The 20,630-nt window shown below is 44.8% G+C and overlaps 1 protein-coding gene and 1 long non-coding RNA gene across 34 annotated transcripts; both read left to right on the top strand.

Moving 5' to 3' along the window:
* Positions 1–826: 826 nt before the first annotated feature.
* On the top strand, positions 827–10,506 carry LOC126993552 (uncharacterized). Its single transcript, XM_050852688.1, has 3 exons — positions 827–1,737; positions 1,841–3,583; positions 10,500–10,506. The coding sequence occupies exons 2-3, from the start codon at positions 3,105–3,107 to the stop codon at positions 10,504–10,506; spliced, it is 486 nt and encodes a 161-aa protein (XP_050708645.1). The 5' UTR covers positions 827–1,737; positions 1,841–3,104.
* A 3,858-nt stretch (positions 10,507–14,364) lies between these two features.
* LOC126993558 (uncharacterized) lies at positions 14,365–18,830 on the top strand. 33 transcript variants are annotated; one of them, XR_007747938.1, is made up of 7 exons: positions 14,365–16,743; positions 16,787–16,958; positions 17,002–17,173; positions 17,260–17,947; positions 17,991–18,248; positions 18,292–18,377; positions 18,421–18,830. It is a non-coding gene; the product is annotated as an uncharacterized LOC126993558 (long non-coding RNA). The 33 variants fall into 33 exon arrangements; XR_007747948.1 differs by having other exon boundaries at positions 17,260–17,603; positions 17,647–17,732; positions 17,948–18,830; XR_007747941.1 differs by having other exon boundaries at positions 17,260–17,646; positions 17,819–17,904; positions 17,948–18,830.
* Positions 18,831–20,630: the final 1,800 nt, after the last annotated feature.

The following is a 20,630-nucleotide window of genomic DNA, read 5'->3' as shown; positions in this document are numbered from 1 at the left end:
AAAGAAGAAAGTAGGGAATGGAGAGGGAGGGCAGGGAGAAGAAGGGGAGGACAAAGAAGGGGGGGAAAAGGGAAGCTGGTAAATGAAAAAAAAAGAATGGGTGATGTTGTGGGTAGTGAAGGGGCAGGGAGGATGTAGTGGGTAGTGAAGGGGGAGAAGAAAAAAGGGGAGAGGAGAGGGGAGAAAGGGAAGCTTGTATGGGAGGGAAAAAATGATGCGGGGCGTGAAGTAGAAGATGGAAGGGGTAGGGAGGGCATAGAAGGTAGGGTAGTGAAGGAGAGAGAAGAAGGGGAGAGGAGAGGGGAGAAAGGGAAGCTTGTAGGGGGAGAAAAAGGTAAAGAGGGGAGTGAAATAGAAGATGGAAGGGGTAGGGAAGGTAAAGAAGGTAGGGTAGTGAAGGGGAGAGGAGAGGGGAGAAAGGGAATCTTATAGGGGAGGAAAATGATAAAGGGGGGAGTGAAATAGAAGATGGAAGGGGTAGGGAGGGTATAGAACGGGGAGAAGGGGCAAGAAGAGAAAGAAAGGGGCAGGAAGAGGGGGGGGGGGGCTGGTGGGGCATCAGGAGGTGAGGGGGGGTACCAGGTGGGGGGGGGAGGTTCAGTTTATAAACACTGGGTTGTCTCAGCTGATTTTTGTTGCGTGGCTTGGTGACGTCACGCAGCCGAGCCCTCTGATTGGATGCCTGAACTGTGACGTCACGATTCCACGGCCTGTGATTGGCTGGCGGGGGGTGACGCGCTAGGCCCCGCCCCCCGCCCGCCTCGACTGGGGTGGCAGTGGCGTGGTTCTGAGTAGGGAGGGAGAGAGAGCGAGGGGTGGGGGAGCGGCTCACGTGGCCAACAGAAAGCAACAGTAACAGCAACAGGAGCGAGAGGAGCAGCGCCTATCTGTGTCCGTCTGTTTGCGGTGGTGATGAGTTGGTGTTGATGGTGGTGGTGAAGGTGGTGGTGAAGGTGTTTACGTGCGGTGGTTGTGGTGAGCGGTTATCATCACCCAGCTAACGGTAACAGCAACAGCGTCATCTGGTGTTGAAGTGGTGATGATATGGTGTTGAGTTGGTGGTGGAGGTGTCTTACGTGTGGTGGTGTTCGCCTGACATCACCGTGACGACAACAATATAACTGTATATAACAGCAGCGTCATCTGGTCTAGTGGTGATGACAGTGGTGTTGACGGTGGTGTTGAAGGTCTCTATACGTGTGGTGGTGATGACAGCAAAGTGGTGACCGCATAACACCGTAACACCACCAAGATAACGGTATACAAAGGCACAGCGTCATCTGGTGTTGAAGTGGTGATGAGTGGTGTTGAGAGCGTGACCCAACAGCAACACCCACAGAAGAAGCATCAGGGGGTGTTTGGTGTTGACGCTCGAGCATAACAAGAGGAGGAGAGTCAGCTGGTTGTGGTGGTGGTGGTGGTTGTGTTGACAGTGCAAAGTGGAGGTGACAAGTGGAGTTGAGACCGTGAGAACCGCCCATCGTAACACCAAAAGGAGGGAGTCAGTGTTTTGGAGGTGACAATCACGCCCTTGACCATAACACCGGCACAACCGACATGAGGTAGTGGTGTTGATTAGTGGTGTTGAGAGCCTCCCAGCGTAACACCAGCACGAGATAGCTAACATTTTGGAGGTGACATTAGTACCCTTGAAACCATAACACCACCAGGATCGACGGGAGTGGTGTTGAGAGCCTCCCAGCGTAACACCAGCACGAGATAGCTAACATTTTGGAGGTGACATTAATACCCTTGAAACCATAACACCACCAGGATCGACGGGAGTGGTGTTGAAAGCCTCCCAGCGTAACACCAGCACGAGATAGCTAACATTTTGGAGGTGACATTAATACCCTTGAAACCATAACACCACCAGGATCGACGGGAGTGGTGTTGAGAGCCTCCCAGCGTAACACCAGCACGAGATAGCTAACATTTTGGAGGTGACATTAGTACCCTTGAAACCATAACACCACCAGGATCGACGGGAGTGGTGTTGAAAGCCTTCCAGCGTAACACCAAGACGAGATAGCTAGCATTTTGGAGGTGACATAAGTACCCTTGAAACCATAACACCACTAGCAGGAACAGGAGGTGGTGGTGTTGAGGGTGGTGTTGACAAGTGGAGGTGCCGGTGGTGGGTCCCATGTGGGTGGTGATCGTGGCCCCCTGGCTGGTGCTCCTGCTGTACCTGACCTTCCTGCTGGTGGACGTGTAGGCGGGACGCAGCAGGGGCAGGAGGAGGAGCAGAAGGAAGGAAGGAGGTGGAAGCTAAAGTAGGAAGAAGAAAAGAAGAAAGAGACGAGAGTAGGAAGGAAGGAACGAAGGAAGGACCAAGGGGAGGAGAGGAGAGGAAAAAGGAAAGGAAGAAAGGACGGAGAAGGAGAAGACAAACGTAGGAAGGAAGAAAGGAAGGAACTGAAGGAAAAGACAAGCGTGCGAAGGAAGGAAGGAAGGACAAGGAAGAAGAGGAGGCAGTGGGATCAGAAAGAAGGAAGAAGCAAGAGGTGTAGACGAGAGAAGGAAGGAAGGAGGAGACGAGACCAGGAGGGAAGGAAGGACAAGGAAGAGGAGGAGGAAGAGGGATCAGAAAGAAGGAAGAAAGGAAGAACCAAGAAGAGTAGACGAGAGAAGGAAGGAAGGAGCAGAAGGAGGAGACGAGACCAGGAGGGAAGGAAGGAAGGAAGGACAAGGAAGAGGAGGAGGAAGAGGGATCAGAAAGAAGGAAGTAAGAACCAAGAGGAGTAGACGAAAGAAGGAAGGAAGGAAGGAGCAGAAGGAGGAGACAAGACCAGGAGGGAAGGAAGGAAGGAGACAAGACCAGGAGGGAAGGAAGGAAGGAAGTGAAGAAGGAAGCAGAAGGAGGAGGAGGCTGAGTATCGATCCTGCCGGCGTGCCTCCCGCGTGCCCCGCCCCCAGCGCCGCCTCCTGCGTGTGTGCGTGTGTGTGTAGGATTGTCGAGGCCGTGTGCGTGTGCGTGCGTGTGTCAGTGGAGGGTCGCGGCTCAGCACGCCCGCGGGCCGCCATGAGCTGTGCCCCGCGCCTGGCCTGCCGCCCCTGCACGCCCCCTCACGCCCACTGAAAGACGCCCTGCCTTCCCTACCATGTCCGTGATGATGAGCTTCAACGGCGTAGGCGGCGGAGGAGGAGGTGTGAGTGGAGGTGCTGGAGGAGGACTCAGTGGTGGTGGTGGTGGTGGTGGTGGTGGTGCAAGCAACAGTGACGGTGGTGGTGGTGTTGGCGGCGGCGGCGGCGGCGCTGGTGGGGGTCTCGTCCCTACCACGGAAATCTTATACCAAGACAGTGAGTGTGTCCTGACGCCCCCAGGCCCGCTGCCCGCCCCCATGGATGACTCCCCCGCCCTCAGCCCCAGCCTCGACCCCCTGCACTTCCCGGACTACCCCCTGTCGCCCCCCGCGGTCTCCCCCAGCACTAGCAGTGGCGGCGGCGGCGGCGGGGAGGGGGGCCGAAGCAGGAGCAGGCGCCGAAGGACTCCCCCGAAGGCCAAGTTTGACATCAACGACAATTCTCTGTACTCCGTCTACTGCTTCTTCAAGAGTCTGCTCAGGTGTGTGTGGGGGGGGCAGGTGTGTGGGGAGGAGGGGGGAGGGGTGTGGGGGGGGATGGGGGGGGCAGGTGTGGGAGGAGGGAGGGGGAAGGTGTGTGGGGAAGGGAGGGGGCAGGTGTGTGGGTAGGAGGGGAGGGGAGGGGGGAAGGTGTGTGTGGGGAAGGGGAGGGGGGCAGGTGTGTGGGTAGGAGGGGAGGGAAGGGGGGAAGGTATGTGGGGAAGGAGGGGGGCAGGTGTAAGGAGGAGGAGGAGGAAGGGTTAATTAAGATGTCAGGTGTATGGGTGATGGGGAAGAAAGGGAGGTTTGTATGGTGATCTGTAAGTGTGTGTAAGGAAGGGGAGGTTTGAGTAGGAAGAGGAAGGGTTAATTAAGAAGACATGTGTTTGGGTGATGGGGAAGAAAGGGATCGGTTTGTATGGGGATGTGTAAGGAAGGGGAGGTTTGAAGAGGAGGAGGAGGAAGAGTTAATTAAGATGTCAGGTGTATGGGTGATGGGGAAGAAAGGGAGGTTTGTATGGGGATGTGTAAGTGTGTGTATGGAAGGGGAGGTTTGAGGAGGAGGAGGAGGAGGAGGAGGAAGGGTTAAGAGGACACATGTATGGGTAATGGGGAAGAAAGGGGAGGAAGGTATGGTGATGGGTATATTATATGAGAGGAAAGGGTAAGAAATAAATGATAAAATAGAAGCATAGAAATAATAATAACAAAACATTACCATCATTTATCAACAGAGAGAGAGAGAGAGAGAGAGAGAGAGAGAGAGAGAGAGAGAGAGAGAGAGAGAGAGAGAGAGAGAACAGGTGACAGACAGTTGTTTAATGAGGAGATGTAACAAGGGAAGAACAACAGGTAGGAGAATGCTAACGAGGTCCAGGTGTGAGAGAGGAGGAGGAGGAAGAGCAGGGAGGAGGAGGAGGAAGAGGTGATGCAAGTGTGTGTATTTGGGGTACTGGGAGAGGAGGAGGAGGAGGAGAAGGGGTAGATAGGAAAGGGGAAGAGGGTTGGATGATTCACAGTTGTAAGGGGAGGAAGGGATGGGGAGGGGAGGGGAGGGGAGGAGAAGAGTGTGTCAATATGCATAAAAAGGGGGAGGGGAGGGAAGGGGGGAGGTTGACAGGTGTTTGTGTAAGGGGAGGGAGTGTGAAGAGAAAGGGGAGGAAGGAAGAGGAGGGGTGGGAATGGGGAGTTTGCGTATAGCGGGTCGGGGAAGGGGAGAAATGGGGATGCATAAGTATGTGTATGATGGGGAAGGGGAGGAAGATGGGGAAGGGAAGAGAGATGTAACATGGCCCTTCATCCCTTCCACACACACACACACACACACACACACACACACACACACACACACACACACACACACGTTGCCCTAGTTTCCAGAGATCCTCAGATGAAGGGGGGGAAGGGGGGAATGGGAGGGGAAGAAGGGGGGGGGGGGAAGTTGTGTGATGCAATATTATAAAGAAAAAGGAAACAGGAGAAGGAGGAGGAAAGAAGGAAGATGACAAACAGGAAAAGGTGAAGAGAGGAAGAGGAGGAGGAAAGGAGGAAGAAGAGTGAAGAAAGAGGAAGATGACATGTCAAAATTCGTTAAAGGAAAGAGGAAAAGTAAATAGAAAAAAAAAGTCGGGTCTCCCCCCAAAAAAAAGTGGAGAGAAAAATAAAGAAAGGAAGAGGAGGAGATGATGATGACGATGATGATGATGATGTTTGTTTAGGTTGTGTGTACACCTGTCATCTTACCTGTCGGATTTACCTTATATGCGCACACACACACACACACACACACACACACTTTCATAAGATAGCTGCCATGCTCACTCAATCTCTCACCCCCCCCCCCCCACTCTCTCTCTCTCTCTCTCTCAGACACAATAACGTCCTTGACATCATTGGAAGCTTGTATGGGTTCTCTCTCTCTCTCTCTCTCTCTCTCGCCCCGCAAATAAAACAGCTGTCCACGTGTGTGTGTGTGTGTGTGTGTGTGTGTGTGTGTGTGTGTGTGTGTGTGTGTGTGTGTGTTTGTTTGTTTGTTATCCTTGAACTTGAGACGTTACCTCCTCCTCCTCTTCCTCTCCTCCTCCTCCTCCTCCTCCTCTATTACTAAGTCTGTTTTTCTCCCTCTCTCCCTCCCAGTCAACCTTTTCTTATCTCTCCTCCTCCTCCTCCTCCTCCATATATAGAAAGGTGGTGGTGGTGGTGATGATATCGTAATAAATGAATAAATAAAAAAAAGTGACATTTCTTCCTTTGTTTGTCTGAATAGTTTGAAAATGTTAATTAAAGGGAGCCGGAAGAAGAGGACGAGGAGGAGGAGGAGGAGGAGGAGGAGGAGGAGGAGGAGGAACAAACACGAAAAGATGGAGGAGGATGAGTTGGAGGAAGTGGTTTGAGTGGGAGGAAGGAGTGGAGGAGGAGAAAGGAAGGCTGAAGGAGGAGGAAGACGAGAAAAGGTTATTGACCCTACCACCACAATCACAACAACAACAACAACAACTACTACTACTACTACTACTACTACTACTACTACTACTACTACTACTACTACTACTACTACTACTACTCCCGACTATATATCTGTGTGTGTGTGTGTGTGTGTGTGTGTGTGTGTGTGTGTGTGTGTGTGTGTGTGTGTGTGTGTTATGTACGCATGTATGTGTGTTCGTACGTCCGCATGCACGCGCTGGGGTAATTGCCCTCTCTCGCAACAGTACCTGACTACTACTACTACTACTACTACTATCGATTGGTGGGGTAGGGGGGAGGGGAGGCGGGAGGTGGGAGTAGGGGGAGGAGGATGAAAGGGATAGGCTGAGAGGGCGGAGGAGGAGTGGGGGAGGGGTTGAGAGGAAGAAGAGGAGGAGGAATGGGGAGTTGGTTAAAGAAGAGGAAGAGGAGGAGGAGGGTGATTTGATAAGAGTAGAAAGGAGAGGAGGGATAGGGGGGAGGTACTATCAGAAGGGGGGATAAGGAAGGGGGAGAGGCAGTATAGGGGATATGACGTAATTTATGTAAGATGGGGAGTGGGGAGGAGGGGGAGGGGAGGAAGGGGGTGAGGATTTTAGACTTCCAGATGAGAGAAAGGAGTTGAAAGGGGTGATGGGGAGCATAAGATTGGGAGTGGGGAGGAGAAGGGAAGGGGAGGGGAGGAAGGGGGTGAGGATTTTAGACTTTCAGATGAGAGAAAGGGGTGATGGGGAGCATAAGATTGGGAGTGGGGAGGAGAGGGGAAGGGGAGGGAGGAAGGGGGTGAGGATTTTAGACTTTCAGATGAGAGAAAGGGGTGATGGGGAGCATAATGGTGGAGATAAGGAGAGAAAAGGGGAGGGAAGGAAGAGTAGGGATGGGAAGGAAGAGTAGGGAAGGGAAGGTAGGGTATGGGGGAGGAGGAGGAGGAGTAAGAGAAAGGGATAATGGGGAGGAAGGAAGGAAAGGGAGAAAGGGGGGAGGGGAGGGAGGGGTTAAAGAATGGGTAGAAGGTGAGGGTATAATGAACGGGGGAGGTGGGGGGGAGGAGGAGAAAGGGAGGGGCAATGGGTGTAACGGGAGGGAGGGGGGAGGGGGTTGATCCGGGGGTCACCTTCAAGAGAGAGAGAGAGAGAGACAAAGTTCCTCACCAACGACTGTTGCTTAAATTACAGGCTCACGGAGTAGAGGGTAAAGTTTTGAACTGGGTCAAGGCGTGGCTTAGCAATAGGAAGCAAAGAGTGCAAATCAATGGTAAAAGATCTGACTGGGGATGTGTTACGAGTGGGGTCCCACAAGGTTCGGTATTAGGTCCACTTTTGTTTATTATTTATATCAATGACTTAGACACAGGAATTAGTAGTGATGTTAGTAAATTTGCAGATGATACCAAGATCGGTAGAGTAATTGAGTCGGATCAGGACGCTAGTATTCTCAAAGGTGAACTCAACAGATTATATGATCAAGGATAAATGGCAGATGGAGTTCAATGTAGGGAAGTGCAGTATTCTGAGTGTAGGTAGGAACAACCTCACATAACTATTGCTTAAATGACACTCATAAGTAGGTCTGGGTGCGAGAGGGATTTAGGGATCTTAGTGTGCTCTGATCTCTGTCCAAGGGCACAATGCATTCAAGCTAGAAATCGAGCTAATAGGGTACTGGATTTATTTCAAGGAGCGTAAGCAACAGAAGCCCCGAAGTCTTCCTCAAACTATATTTAGCATTAGTTAGACCTCATCTTGACTATGCGGTTCAGTTCTGGTCACCTTACTATAGAATGGATATCAAAATGTTAGAATCGGTGCAGAGGAGGATGACTAAGATGATTCAGGGGTTGAGAACTTGTCATGCGAGGAGAGACTCAAACAGTTAAACTTGCATTCTCTAGAAAGACGAAGGGTGCGTGGAGACATGATCGAGGTTTATCAATGGATGAAGGGCTTTAATAAGGGGGATATTCATAAGGTTTTGTTGGTAAGAGAACCGGGTAGGACACGAAGTAATGGGTTTAAACTGGATAAATTCAGATTCAACAGGGACATAGGCAAAAATTGGTTTACTAATAGGGTGGTGGATGAGTGGAATAGGCTTAGCAGTCATGTGGTGAGTGCCAATACAATTGTCACATTCAAAAATAGACTAGATAAATTCATGGACAGCGATATTAGGTGGGGTTAGATACACGGGAGCTTAGGGTCAAAGGAGCTGCCTCGTACAGGCCTACCGGCCTCTTGCAGACTCCTGCGTTCTTATGTTCTTATGTTCTTAAGTCATTCTGGAGGGAATTTCGTTGTTGTACGCGCTCGCGCTCTCTCTCTCTCTCTCTCTCTCTCTCTCTCTCTCTCTACCTATATATACCTGTACCTCTTATTAACCTTCTATATCAACTACCAAGTCATTCATTCATTGCCTCATTTTTATTATTGTTATTATTATTATTATTATTATTATTATTATTATTATTATTATTATTATTATTATTATTATTAACTTGTTTTCTCTCTTTTACAGGTAAGTTGCAAAGTGAGAAAGAGAAAACCTGAGTTGTAAGTAGAGAGAGAGAGAGAGAGAGAGAGAGAGAGAGAGAGAGAGAGAGAGAGAGAGAGAGAGAGAGAGAGAGAGAGAGAGAGAGAGAGAGAGAGCAAAGTAAGTCAAATTCAGCAAGTCAAAGAATATAAAGAGAAGACGTAAATAATAAGCAGAAAGAAAATAGTAAAGAAAGAAGAAAAAAATAACAAATAAAGATCAGAAGAGAAGACCTAAGGTAGTGGGAAGCGTAAAGAGAGAGAGAGAGAGAGAGAGAGGGGGTTGTGGTGGTGGTGGTGGTGACACGCAGAACACAAGCACGCCTCCAGGAGCGCCGTGATTGGCCGCGGCGTGCCTCGTGCCGTGCCCCCATTGGCCGGCAGCGGGTGAAGGGTGTGCGGGGTGATGGCTGCCCCCGGCGTGGAATTGACCTACACACCGACGCTGACACCACCCCTACTACTACTACACTGACGCTAACACTTGTACTACTACTACTAAGAACAACAAAGACGATACTACCACAAATCCTACAACAACAACAGCAACTACTACTATTAACATTATCGACGGTGACACTACTAGAAGAAGAAGAACAACAACAACAAAGACTACTAACACCATTGCAAATCCTACAACAGCAACTACAACTACTATTAACAACATTATCAACAACAAAGACTTTACTATTACTCCTGCATAACCTACAACAACAATAACTACAACTACAATTACTACTACTACTACTACTACTACTACTACTACAGCAACAACAACAAAGACTGGTAACACTACTACCAACAACACTTCAACATCACTATCACCACCATCATAATGAATTCAACAACACCACAACATTAACACAAACTTTACATAAACAGCAACTACCACCACTACAATCAACACTATCACTACAGCTACCATTACCACTATCACGATTATCAAAACCTCCACCATAACCTCAACAATACTATAACATAACACCTAGCAGTATAAACACTACTTCAGTAACGGCTACCATCATCATCACCATCAGAAACACTCCACAGCACCATCTACACTACCGCAACACTATCACCAATGCCATCATCACCATTCTTTAGGCACATCACCACCACTTCTACTGACACCATCACTTCAGTAACATTCACCACCACCACCATCACCACTATTACTGCAAGATTTACAACATCATCACCCCCACTATTATTGTTTCACCACTTTCATCACCACCACTAATGACTACATGAATCACATCACCTCCTTGAATATAAACTCCATTCTTCAACACCACCATCACCACCAACACTAACACCATCATCACCACTATTTTTGTTGTCCCTTTCTACTACTACTACTACCACCACCACCACCACCACCACTACTACTACTACTACTACTACTACTACTACTACTACTACTACTACTACTACTACTACGACCAAGAAAATAAATAAAAATGTCCCCTCTTAAATCAGGACAGTTTTCGCTTTCTTTTTTTGGACAAATTTCCCGTTTTCTGTCGGTCAGCAGCATAGCAGGAGGGGAGGAGGGGGTACCAAAGAGGGCTACCATGCTATCTTGAGACGAGAGAGAGAGAGAGAATATTTTTAAGAATGTTTTATTTACTTCACATTTTTTTTTCTTGCCAGGCAGTAAATTATGTGTGTGTGTGTGTGTGTGTGTGTGTGTGTGTGTGTGTGTGAAGACCGTACACACACACACACACACACACACACACACACACACATGGCATCACCGTCTCAATTTACAAGCACACGAACAAAAAAATAAAAAATAAATAAAACCAGAAAAACCGTGATTGGCCAAGGCGGGGATGACGTCACCAGCCTCGCCCTCGACCTAGAAATCTGATTGGTCCTCACAACCCATGACATCGCCCTCCATAAATACCTCTCGCACCCCATTGGCTACCAGATCATGACGTCACTACACTTTCTCTTGGCTCCACTCTCAATGGCTCTCTCGCTGATGACGTCATGAGTTGCTGTAGGCGTAAAAACAGGTTGTGGGTTGCCTGCTGTGCTTACGTCATCGATTTTCCGCTCTCTGATTGGTTCTTGCTCCCCGGCGTGGTTCTGACGTCACTGGTTTGGGCTTCTGTGATTGGCTGGCGCGGGGGATGGATGAATGGGCCTTATTTGGTAATGGGGGGGTAGGGGAGGGTGGTTAGGGGGAGGGAAGGAGGGGTTGGGCGGAGAGATTAGTGAACAATGTTAAGTACTCTCTCTCTCTCTCTCTCTCTCTCTCTCTCTCTGCTATTGTTTTCACCACCACCGCCATAACCTTTAGATCATCACCGCCAGCATCACCACTATTATCTTTTCATCACCATTTCCAAACTTCATCACCTTTTCGTCATCACCACCACCACCACCAGTCATCACCTCAACACTGCATCACCATCATCACCACTACCTCCATCACCTTTTCCCTCAGTATCACCACCATTAGTCATCACCTCAATATTGCATCACCATCATCACCACTACCTCCATCACCTTTTCCCTCACTATCACCACTATTAGTCATCACCACGGCACTGCATCATCATCTTGTCCTTCATCACCACCACCACGCCAAATACCAATCACCATACCTCATCACATTCTTCACCACCACCACCACCACCCTCAACACCACCACCAAACCAAACCAAACCCACCCTGACTAGACCTACCCCACACCACACCACCACCACCACCACCACCACCACACCACCACCACCGCAATCAGTGCCAAACTTTTAGCGTGCCACACTTCTGACGCACCCCAGCTGTCCTTATCCTAGCCTGGGGGGATGGGGGGGGATGGGGAAGGGGGGGGGGGAGTAGATAGTTGGAAAAGGGGATGTAGATATTGGAAGGTATGGGGTGGGGAGGGGAATATGGGAGGAGGTAGGGGAAGGGAAGGTTTGGGATAGGTGTGGTGGGTGGGAGGTCGGGGTAGGGGAAGGGGTGGGGAGGTAGGGGAAGGCATGTTTACGTGGACGATAAAATGAAGATGGGGAGATTTGTAAAGGTTGGGGGTTGATGGGGAAGGAAAGGGGAGGGAGGGGGTAAAGGAGTGGGATGTTTGAGGACGAAAAATGGTGAGGAACGGTCTTGACTGTTTATATTAGATGGGGAAGGGGTGGGGAAGAAGATAGGAGAAGGTGAAGGGTAAGATAAGGGTAACACGCATATACGAAGGGAAGGGAAAAAGAGGAAAATGGAAAAGTTGAGAAAAAGTAATGGAAAATGGAAAAGGGGGGAAAAGGGAAATGGAAAAGCTAAAAAAGAGGTAAATGGGAAAGGGTAAAAGGGTGATGATGGAATGGATAATGTGTGTTTTTCGATGGAGAAGAAAGGAGAATATGAGAGGAAGGGAAGGGAAAATAGGGGGGATGCATATATGACATTAATTTAAGAGAATGAGAAATAAGAAGGGAAAAGGAGCGAAAATGAAGGTGAGGAAAAGGAGGAAAAAGTGAAAGAGAAGGAAGAGATACAGGGTTGTTGAAGAAGAAACAAAAGAAAAAGGAACAAGGGACAGAAAAGGAGGAGAGAAAAAGAATAATAGTAGATAGGGGAAAAGGAAAATAGGAGGAGGAGGAGGAAGAGAACTACGAAGAATGTAATGGGGAACAAGAGATAAGAGAAGATAACAGAGAAGAGGAGGAGGACAAGGAGGAAGAATGCAAGAGATAAGAACAGGAAGGGAAGAGAGAGAGAGAGAGAGAGAGAGAGAGAGAGAGAGAGAGAGAGAGAGAGATTCATCTGGAGTGAGTGTGCGTTAGGGTGATGAGAGGAGGAGGAGGGAAGGGGAAGGGGGAAGGGAGGTAGGGGGTATAAAATAAAGATATGGGGAAGGACAAGTGGGGGGAGGGGGAGGGGTAGTGACGTCTTTGCATTGCTGGGTATGTAGTGTTATGACGTAAGAGGGCGGATAGGTATTTAAAGTCACCTGTAATTGGATACCTGCAACCTGTAGTAGTGGTAGTAGTAGTAGTAGTAGTAGTAGTAGTAGTAGTAGTAGTAGTATTGTTATTTCTCATATTATTTCTACTACTACTTTTTTGCATTCATTTTTTGTTATTTTGTTATTTCTTGTACTTTCTTTTATCATACATTGTTTTTTTTTTCCCTTTTCTGTTTCTACATATCGCTTTTTCTATGTCTTATTTGGTTATTCTTGTTCTTAAATCTATATCAAGCTCTACATTATTTTTTTCTTCTCTTTTCTATCGTTTCCTTTTCCTCATCTTTCTTCGTCTCGACTATTTATTTTTTACTTTTCTATACTGTATATTATTTTCTTCGTTCCTTCCATATCTTTTTCCTTTTCTTCCTCTCTCCTTTATTTATCTTTCCTATCTTTTGTCCTTTTCATACTTTTTCTTTCTATCACCTCCCTATCTTTTCCCCTATCTTCTTTTTTTCTATGTTTTTCATTTATATTATTTTCTTCGTTCCTTTCATATCTTTTTCCTTTTCTTCCTCTCTCCTTTATTTATCTTTCCTATCTTTTGTCCTTTTCTTACACTTTCTTTCTATCACCTCCTTATCTTTTCCCCTATCTTCTTTTTTTCTATTTTTTTCATTTGTTATTTTTTTCGTTCCTTCCATATCTTTTTCCTTTTCTTCCTCTCTCCTTTATTTATCTTTCCTATCTTTTGTCCTTTTCTTTCTCCTTCTTTCCATCTCCTCCTTATCTTTTCCTCTATCTTCTTTTTTTCTATTTTTTCATTTATGTTATTTTTTTCGTTCCTTCCATATCTTTTTCCTTTTCTTCCTCTCTCCTTTATCTTCCCTATCTTGTGCCCTTTTCTTATTTTTTCTTTCTATCACCTCCCTATCTTTTCCCCTATCTTCTTTTTTTCTATTTTTTCATTTATGTTATTTTTTTCGTTCCTTCCATATCTTTTTCCTTTTCTTCCTCTCTCCTTTATCTTCCCTATCTTGTGCCCTTTTCTTATTTTTTCTTTCTATCACCTCCCTATCTTTTCCCCTATCTTCTTTTTTCTATTTTTTCATTTATATTTCCTTTTCTTCCTCTCTCCTTTATTTATCTTTCCTATCTTTTGTCCTTTTCCTTTCTATCACCTTATTTTTTCGTTCCTTCCATATCTTTTTCCTTGTCTTCCTCTCTCCTTTATTAATCTTTCCTATCTTTTGTCCTTTTTTTCCTTCTTTTTCTCCTCTCTTTCCCTTTTCTTAACCTTTCCCTTTCCTTTTTTTCCCTCTTCCTTAACCTTTCCTTTTTTTTTCATTTATTCACTTTTTTCCGTCTTTCTTTTCTTCCCTTTCTTTTCCTTAACCTTTTCTCTTCTCATCTTTACTTTTTTTAATTTACTCACTAATTTTTTCCGTCTTTCTTTTCTTCCCTTTCTTTTGCTTAACCTTTTCCCTTCTCATAGTTCCTTTTTTTCACTTATTCCCTAATTTTTTTCCGTCTTTCTTTTCTTCCCTTTCTTTTCCTTAACCTCGTAACCTTCGAAATGCAAATATAGTATATAAAAAAAAATCCAATCTCAGTCTTTCCACAAATAGAAAAAAATGACAAGGATGATACCACACACACACACACACACACACACACACACACACACACACACACACACACACACATCCTATAAATATATCCACTGACCTACTTTTCTCTTCCTTAGTTCATCTCTCCATCGTTTTCCCCATTCTTCACTTTCACTAGTACACACACACACACACACACACACACACACACACACACACACACACACACACGCGCGCGTTTCATATACTTTACCCTTGGCCTTCATACACACACACACACACACACACACACACACACACACACACACACACACACTCACACACACACACACACAGGAAGGATACCCCACTCTATGACCCTTTTGGAGGCCTTCTAGGTAGGATTGAGAAGTCCTACAGGATGCTGGGAGATGGGGCAAGGGGGGGAGGGTAAGTGCATATGGGTGTTGCATCAAGTTACATTAATTGTTTTCCTATAAGATAACGTGTGTGTGTGTGTGTGTGTGTGTGTGTGTGTGTGTGTGTGTGTGTGATTGGTTTCCTCTTATCTTCCATTCCGTTTAATCCTCTTCCTCCTCTTCCATTTCTTTCCTTCCTCCTCTTCCTCTATTTTCTTCTTTTTTCCCTTCCTTCGTCTTATTTTCCTTCCTCCTCTTCGTCTTTCTCACCTTCCTCCTCTTCATTTTCCTCTTTTCCCGCTTCCTTTTCTTCCTCCTCTTCCTCTTTTTTCCCCTCCATCCTCCTACTTCCTCTTCTTTCCTTCCTCCTCTTCCCCTTTTTTCCCTTCCTCTTATTTTCTCCTCCTCTTCCTCTCTTTTTCCCCTCCATCCACCTACTTCCTTTCCCTTTCCTTCATCTACTCAAAATTATCCATTCTCCTTCTCATTCTTAACTATTTTCCTCATTTCTTCGTCATCGCATTCCTCCTCCTCCTCCTCTTCCTCCTCTTCCTCCTCCTTCTTTTCTATTTATTTCTCCTACCTCATGTTCACCCACCTCCTCGTTCCACCTCTCTACATTCCCTCTTTATCATCTCCTCTTCCTCCCCATCTCCTCCCCCTCCTCGTCTCCCCTTCTTCCCCTCCATCCCCTCGCTGGCGCCAAACTGATGTAAACCCAACGTATTGATTTTAGGGGGGGGGCGAGGGGGGAGGGGAAAAGGGAGAAGGGGGAAACGTAGGTAGGTAGGTAAGGGAGGAGGGGAGAGGGGGAATAGGATAGGAAGAAAGGGAAGGAAGGACAAGTGGAGGAGAAGGCAGGAAGTGGAGAGGAGGGAAGGAAGGATAAGTGGAGGAAGAGTAGGTGGAAGAGGGAGGGAAATGAGGGCAAGGAAGGATGGAGAGAGAGAGAGAAAGGAGAGAGAGAGAGACGAGGAAGGATTGGAAAGGATATCAAGGAAAGAAAGGAGTGAAGGAAGGAAGGAAGAGAAGGAAAGGAAATAGAAAGTGAAAGGAAGACTAAGAAGAGGAAGAGAAATGACAGGAATGAAATATAAGGAAAGGAAAGGAAGAGGAAGGAAAGAGAAAGAGAGGTAAAGGAAAGGGAAGGAAAGGAAACTAAAGGAAGAAGAAAGAAATGAAAGCAAAAATTACAGGAAGGGAAGGAAATATAATGAAAGGAAGAGGAGGAAAACAAAGAAAAGGAATAAAACGAGAAAAAGATGAAATAAATAAATGAAAAGGAAGATGAAATGAGAAATAAATGAAAAGTAAAAAAAAAAAGGAAATTAAGGAAAGAGGAAGAAGAAAGAAATGAAAAGAAATTACAGGAAGGGAAAGAAATATAATGAAAGGAAGAGGAGGAAAACAAAGAAAAGGAATGAAACGAGAAAGAAAGATGAAATAAATAAAAATGGAAAATGAGATGAAATGGAAGAAAAGAAAAAAAAAGGGGGGAGGAGGAGGAGGAGGAGGAGGACATGAAAGGGTGCACTGAAATAGGAGACGAGAAACCTATCAGTGTGTGTGTGTGTGTGTGTGTGTGTGTGTGATGGATGAGCGTGCGTGGAGAGTGTGATGAATGGCAGAGGAGGTGAAGTGTGATGGATGAAGCGGGTAGAGTTAGGGAAGGGATGAAGCCTGGATGATGTAGGGAGTGTACGGAGGCTGTCTTTGCTACTGTGTGATATATAGATAGATAGATATGCAGAGGAAATTATGATGAACTAGATTGGAGGTAGATAGATATGCAGAGGAAATTATGATGAACTAGATTGGAGGTAGATAGATATGCAGAGGAAATCATGTTGAACTAGATTGGAGGTAGATAGATATGCAGAGGAAATTATGTTGAACTGGATTGGAGGTAGATAGATATGCAGAGGAAATTATGATGAACTAGATTGGAGGTAGATAGATATGCAGAGGAAATTATGTTGAACTGGATTGGAGGTAGATAGATATGCAGAGGAAATTATGTTGAACTGGATTGGAGGTAGATAGATATGCAGAGGAAATCATGATGAACTAGATTGGAGGTAGATAGATATGCAGAGGAAATCATGATGAACTAGATTGGAGGTAGATAGATATGCAGAGGAAATTATGTTGAACTGGATTGGAGGTAGATAGATATGCAGAGGAAATCATGATGAACTAGATTGGAGGTAGATAGATATGCAGAGGAAATCATGATGAACTAGATTGGAGGTAGATAGATATGCAGAGGAAATTATGTTGAACTGGATTGGAGGTAGATAGATATGCAGAGGAAATCATGTTGAACTAGATTGGAGGTAGATAGATATGCAGAGGAAATCATGATGAACTAGATTGGAGGTAGATAGATATGCAGAGGAAATCATGTTGAACTAGATTGGAGGTAGATAGATATGCAGAGGAAATCATGATGAACTAGATTGGAGGTAGATAGATATGCAGAGGAAATCATGATGAACTAGATTGGAGGTAGATAGATATGCAGAGGAAATCATGTTGAACTAGATTGGAGGTAGATAGATATGCAGAGGAAATTATGTTGAACTGGATTGGAGGTAGATAGATATGCAGAGGAAATCATGTTGAACTAGATTGGAGGTAGATAGATATGCAGAGGAAATCATGATGAACTAGATTGGAGGTAGATAGATATGCAGAGGAAATCATGATGAACTAGATTGGAGGTAGATAGATATGCAGAGGAAATTATGTTGAACTGGATTGGAGGTAGATAGATATGCAGAGGAAATCATGTTGAACTAGATTGGAGGTAGATAGATATGCAGAGGAAATCATGATGAACTAGATTGGAGGTAGATAGATATGCAGAGGAAATCATGTTGAACTAGATTGGAGGTAGATAGATATGCAGAGGAAATCATGATGAACTAGATTGGAGGTAGATAGATATGCAGAGGAAATTATGATGAACTAGATTGGAGGTAGATAGATATGCAGAGGAAATCATGTTGAACTGGATTGGAGGTAGATAGATATGCAGAGGAAATCATGTTGAACTGGATTGGAGGTAGATAGATATGCAGAGGAAATCATGTTGAACTGGATTGGAGGTAGATAGATATGCAGAGGAAATCATGATGAACTAGATTGGAGGTAGATAGATATGCAGAGGAAATCATGTTGAACTAGATTGGAGGTAGATAGATATGCAGAGGAAATCATGATGAACTGGATTGGAGGTAGATAGATATGCAGAGGAAATCATGATGAACTGGATTGGAGGTAGATAGATATGCAGAGGAAATCATGATGAACTAGATTGGAGGTAGATAGATATGCAGAGGAAATCATGATGAACTAGATTGGAGGTAGATAGATATGCAGAGGAAATCATGATGAACTGGATTGGAGGTAGATAGATATGCAGAGGAAATTATGTTGAACTGGATTGGAGGTAGATAGATATGCAGAGGAAATCATGATGAACTAGATTGGAGGTAGATAGATATGCAGAGGAAATCATGTTGAACTAGATTGGAGGTAGATAGATATGCAGAGGAAATCATGATGAACTGGATTGGAGGTAGATAGATATGCAGAGGAAATCATGATGAACTGGATTGGAGGTAGATAGATATGCAGAGGAAATCATGTTGAACTAGATTGGAGGTAGATAGATATGCAGAGGAAATCATGTTGAACTGGATTGGAGGTAGATAGATATGCAGAGGAAATCATGTTGAACTGGATTGGAGGTAGATAGATATGCAGAGGAAATCATGATGAACTAGATTGGAGGTAGATAGATATGCAGAGGAAATCATATTGAACTGGATTGGAGGTAGATAGATATGCAGAGGAAATCATGATGAACTGGATTGGAGGTAGATAGATATGCAGAGGAAATCATGATGAACTAGATTGGAGGTAGATAGATATGCAGAGGAAATCATGATGAACTGGATTGGAGGTAGATAGATATGCAGAGGAAATCATGATGAACTGGATTGGAGGTAGATAGATATGCAGAGGAAATCATGATGAACTAGATTGGTATGGTTAATTTCGAAGGGTGGGTGGGAAAGGGAGTGTATGAAGGCTGTCGTAGTGAGATAGATAGATAAATAAAAAAGGTATGTAGAGGAATATATGTAGAACGAAATGGCTGAAAAGATATGGGTAAGTTGAAACAGGAAGGGATGAAAGCTAGATAGAAGAACAGACATACGTAGATAGTTGCACTTTGGAGTTGATGTGGAAGTAGATAGATAGATCAGGTTGTTACATAAATGAACAGAAATGTGGATGGTCAGAGGATTTTTTTTTTATTATTTTTTTTTTACAACAAAGGAGACAGCTCAAGGGCACAAAAAAAAGAAACAATAATAAAAAAATCCCGCTAGACAGTAATAAAAAAAGCCCGCTAATAAAGAAAAGGATTCAGAAGATTGGTAAAAAGTTGAAATTAAGTTAGATATAAGAATAGATGGATAGATGTGGAGAGGAATAGATACAGAAATAGATAGGCTAATAGATAATATGATAGATCAAGAACAGATATAGATAGATGGGATACTTATTGATTTAGAAGTACATAAGTAAATAGATGACAGGTAGCAGATCAAGAACAGACATAGATAGTTGGGATAGGTATTGATTTAGAAGTACATAAGTAAATAGATGACAGGTAGCTTCTTATAATAAAAAAAAAACATCATTACAGGTAGATTAAGTAGATAGTGAATAATGATAATAATAATAGTTACCTTGATCCACAGTAGATAATTTGGATAGGTTAGTTGAATAAAGGGATAAATAATAATAGGTAAAAAATCTATCCTATTTGTATGTAAAGTTGTAGTAGTAATAGTAGTAGTAGTAGTAGTAGTAGTAGTTATGTTTTTCACCGTGTAGGGAAATATGCTGACAGGGAAAGGTTAGGTATAAACAAAAAAACATAAATATTAGTAAAGGTGGTGGTGGTGGTGGTGTTCTTCCTGGTAGTGGTGGTGGTGATGGTGGTGGTGACGCTGGTGATGATGGTGTTGTTCCTGGTAGTGGTGGTGGTGATGGTGGTAGTAGTGATGACGATGGTGGTGGTGGTGGTGACGCTGGTGATGATGGTGTTGTTCCTTGTGGTGGTGAGGTGGGATTCCTGGAACACACACACACACACACACACACCACCACCACCACGCCAGGATCACGTGAGGGTTGCCTACAAAAACGCACCCACCCCCTCAACTCCCCCTCTCTCACCCACTCCCTCCCTCCCTCCCTCCCTCTCCCCCTACATCTCTCATCTATATACATCAAACTATTTACCTTTTTTTTTTTTCTCTCTCTCTCTCTCTGGAGGTGGGTTTAAACTTTAGAGGAAAGAAAAAAAGGTTTAGGTAGAAATCCCAAGAGTGGCGAGATTCCATTCTGGGAAGTGGCGGATTACAACATGGGGGGGGGGAGAGAGAGAGAGAGAGAGAGAGAGAGAGAGAGAGAGAGAGAGAGAGAGAGAGAGAGAGAGAGAGAGAGAGAGAGAGAGAGAATTGGCAAGTAGTTTGATGTATATAGATGGAAGAGAGAGAGAGAGAGATGTATTAGACGTTCACATACTAAAAAACGCTAGATAGATACACGAAAACAGATAGATAAACAGTAAAGCCTTCACACACACACATACAGACAGACAGAAATAGATAAACAGATTGACAGACAGACACACATACCTCGATGGACAGACAAACCTACACATACATAATATACATCCAGACACACATATTGTAAAGAATATTATTATACATCATTAATTTGAGAAAACATAGAAAAAAATATGCATAGAGCTAAATACATGTCGATTTTTAAAAGTTACACACATGAACATACACAAAATACAAACAAACACAAAGAGACCAGGTAAACACAAACAGTAACAACACACAAGCGAAAACAAACACTATCTAACAACAACGCAGACAACAAAAACAAACCAGGTAAACTACACAAACTTCCACACCGGTAGCATAACAAACAAACAGGCAACAACGACACAAACAACAAAAAACAAACGATCTAAACAAGCACAAACACACACACAGGTAGCATAACAAACAAACAGGTAACAACAACACAAACAAAAAAAC

Source organism: Eriocheir sinensis, unplaced genomic scaffold, assembly GCF_024679095.1.
Source record: "Eriocheir sinensis breed Jianghai 21 unplaced genomic scaffold, ASM2467909v1 Scaffold631, whole genome shotgun sequence".
Taxonomy (NCBI): Eukaryota; Metazoa; Arthropoda; class Malacostraca; order Decapoda; family Varunidae; genus Eriocheir; species Eriocheir sinensis.
Note: the sequence above shows the minus strand (reverse complement) of the source record. Positions and strands in the feature narration are given on the sequence as shown.

Coding starts and splice junctions, on each gene's coding strand:
- LOC126993552 (XM_050852688.1), top strand. CDS start 3,105: ATGTCCGTGATGATGAGCTTCAACGGCGTAGGCGGCGGAGGAGGAGGT.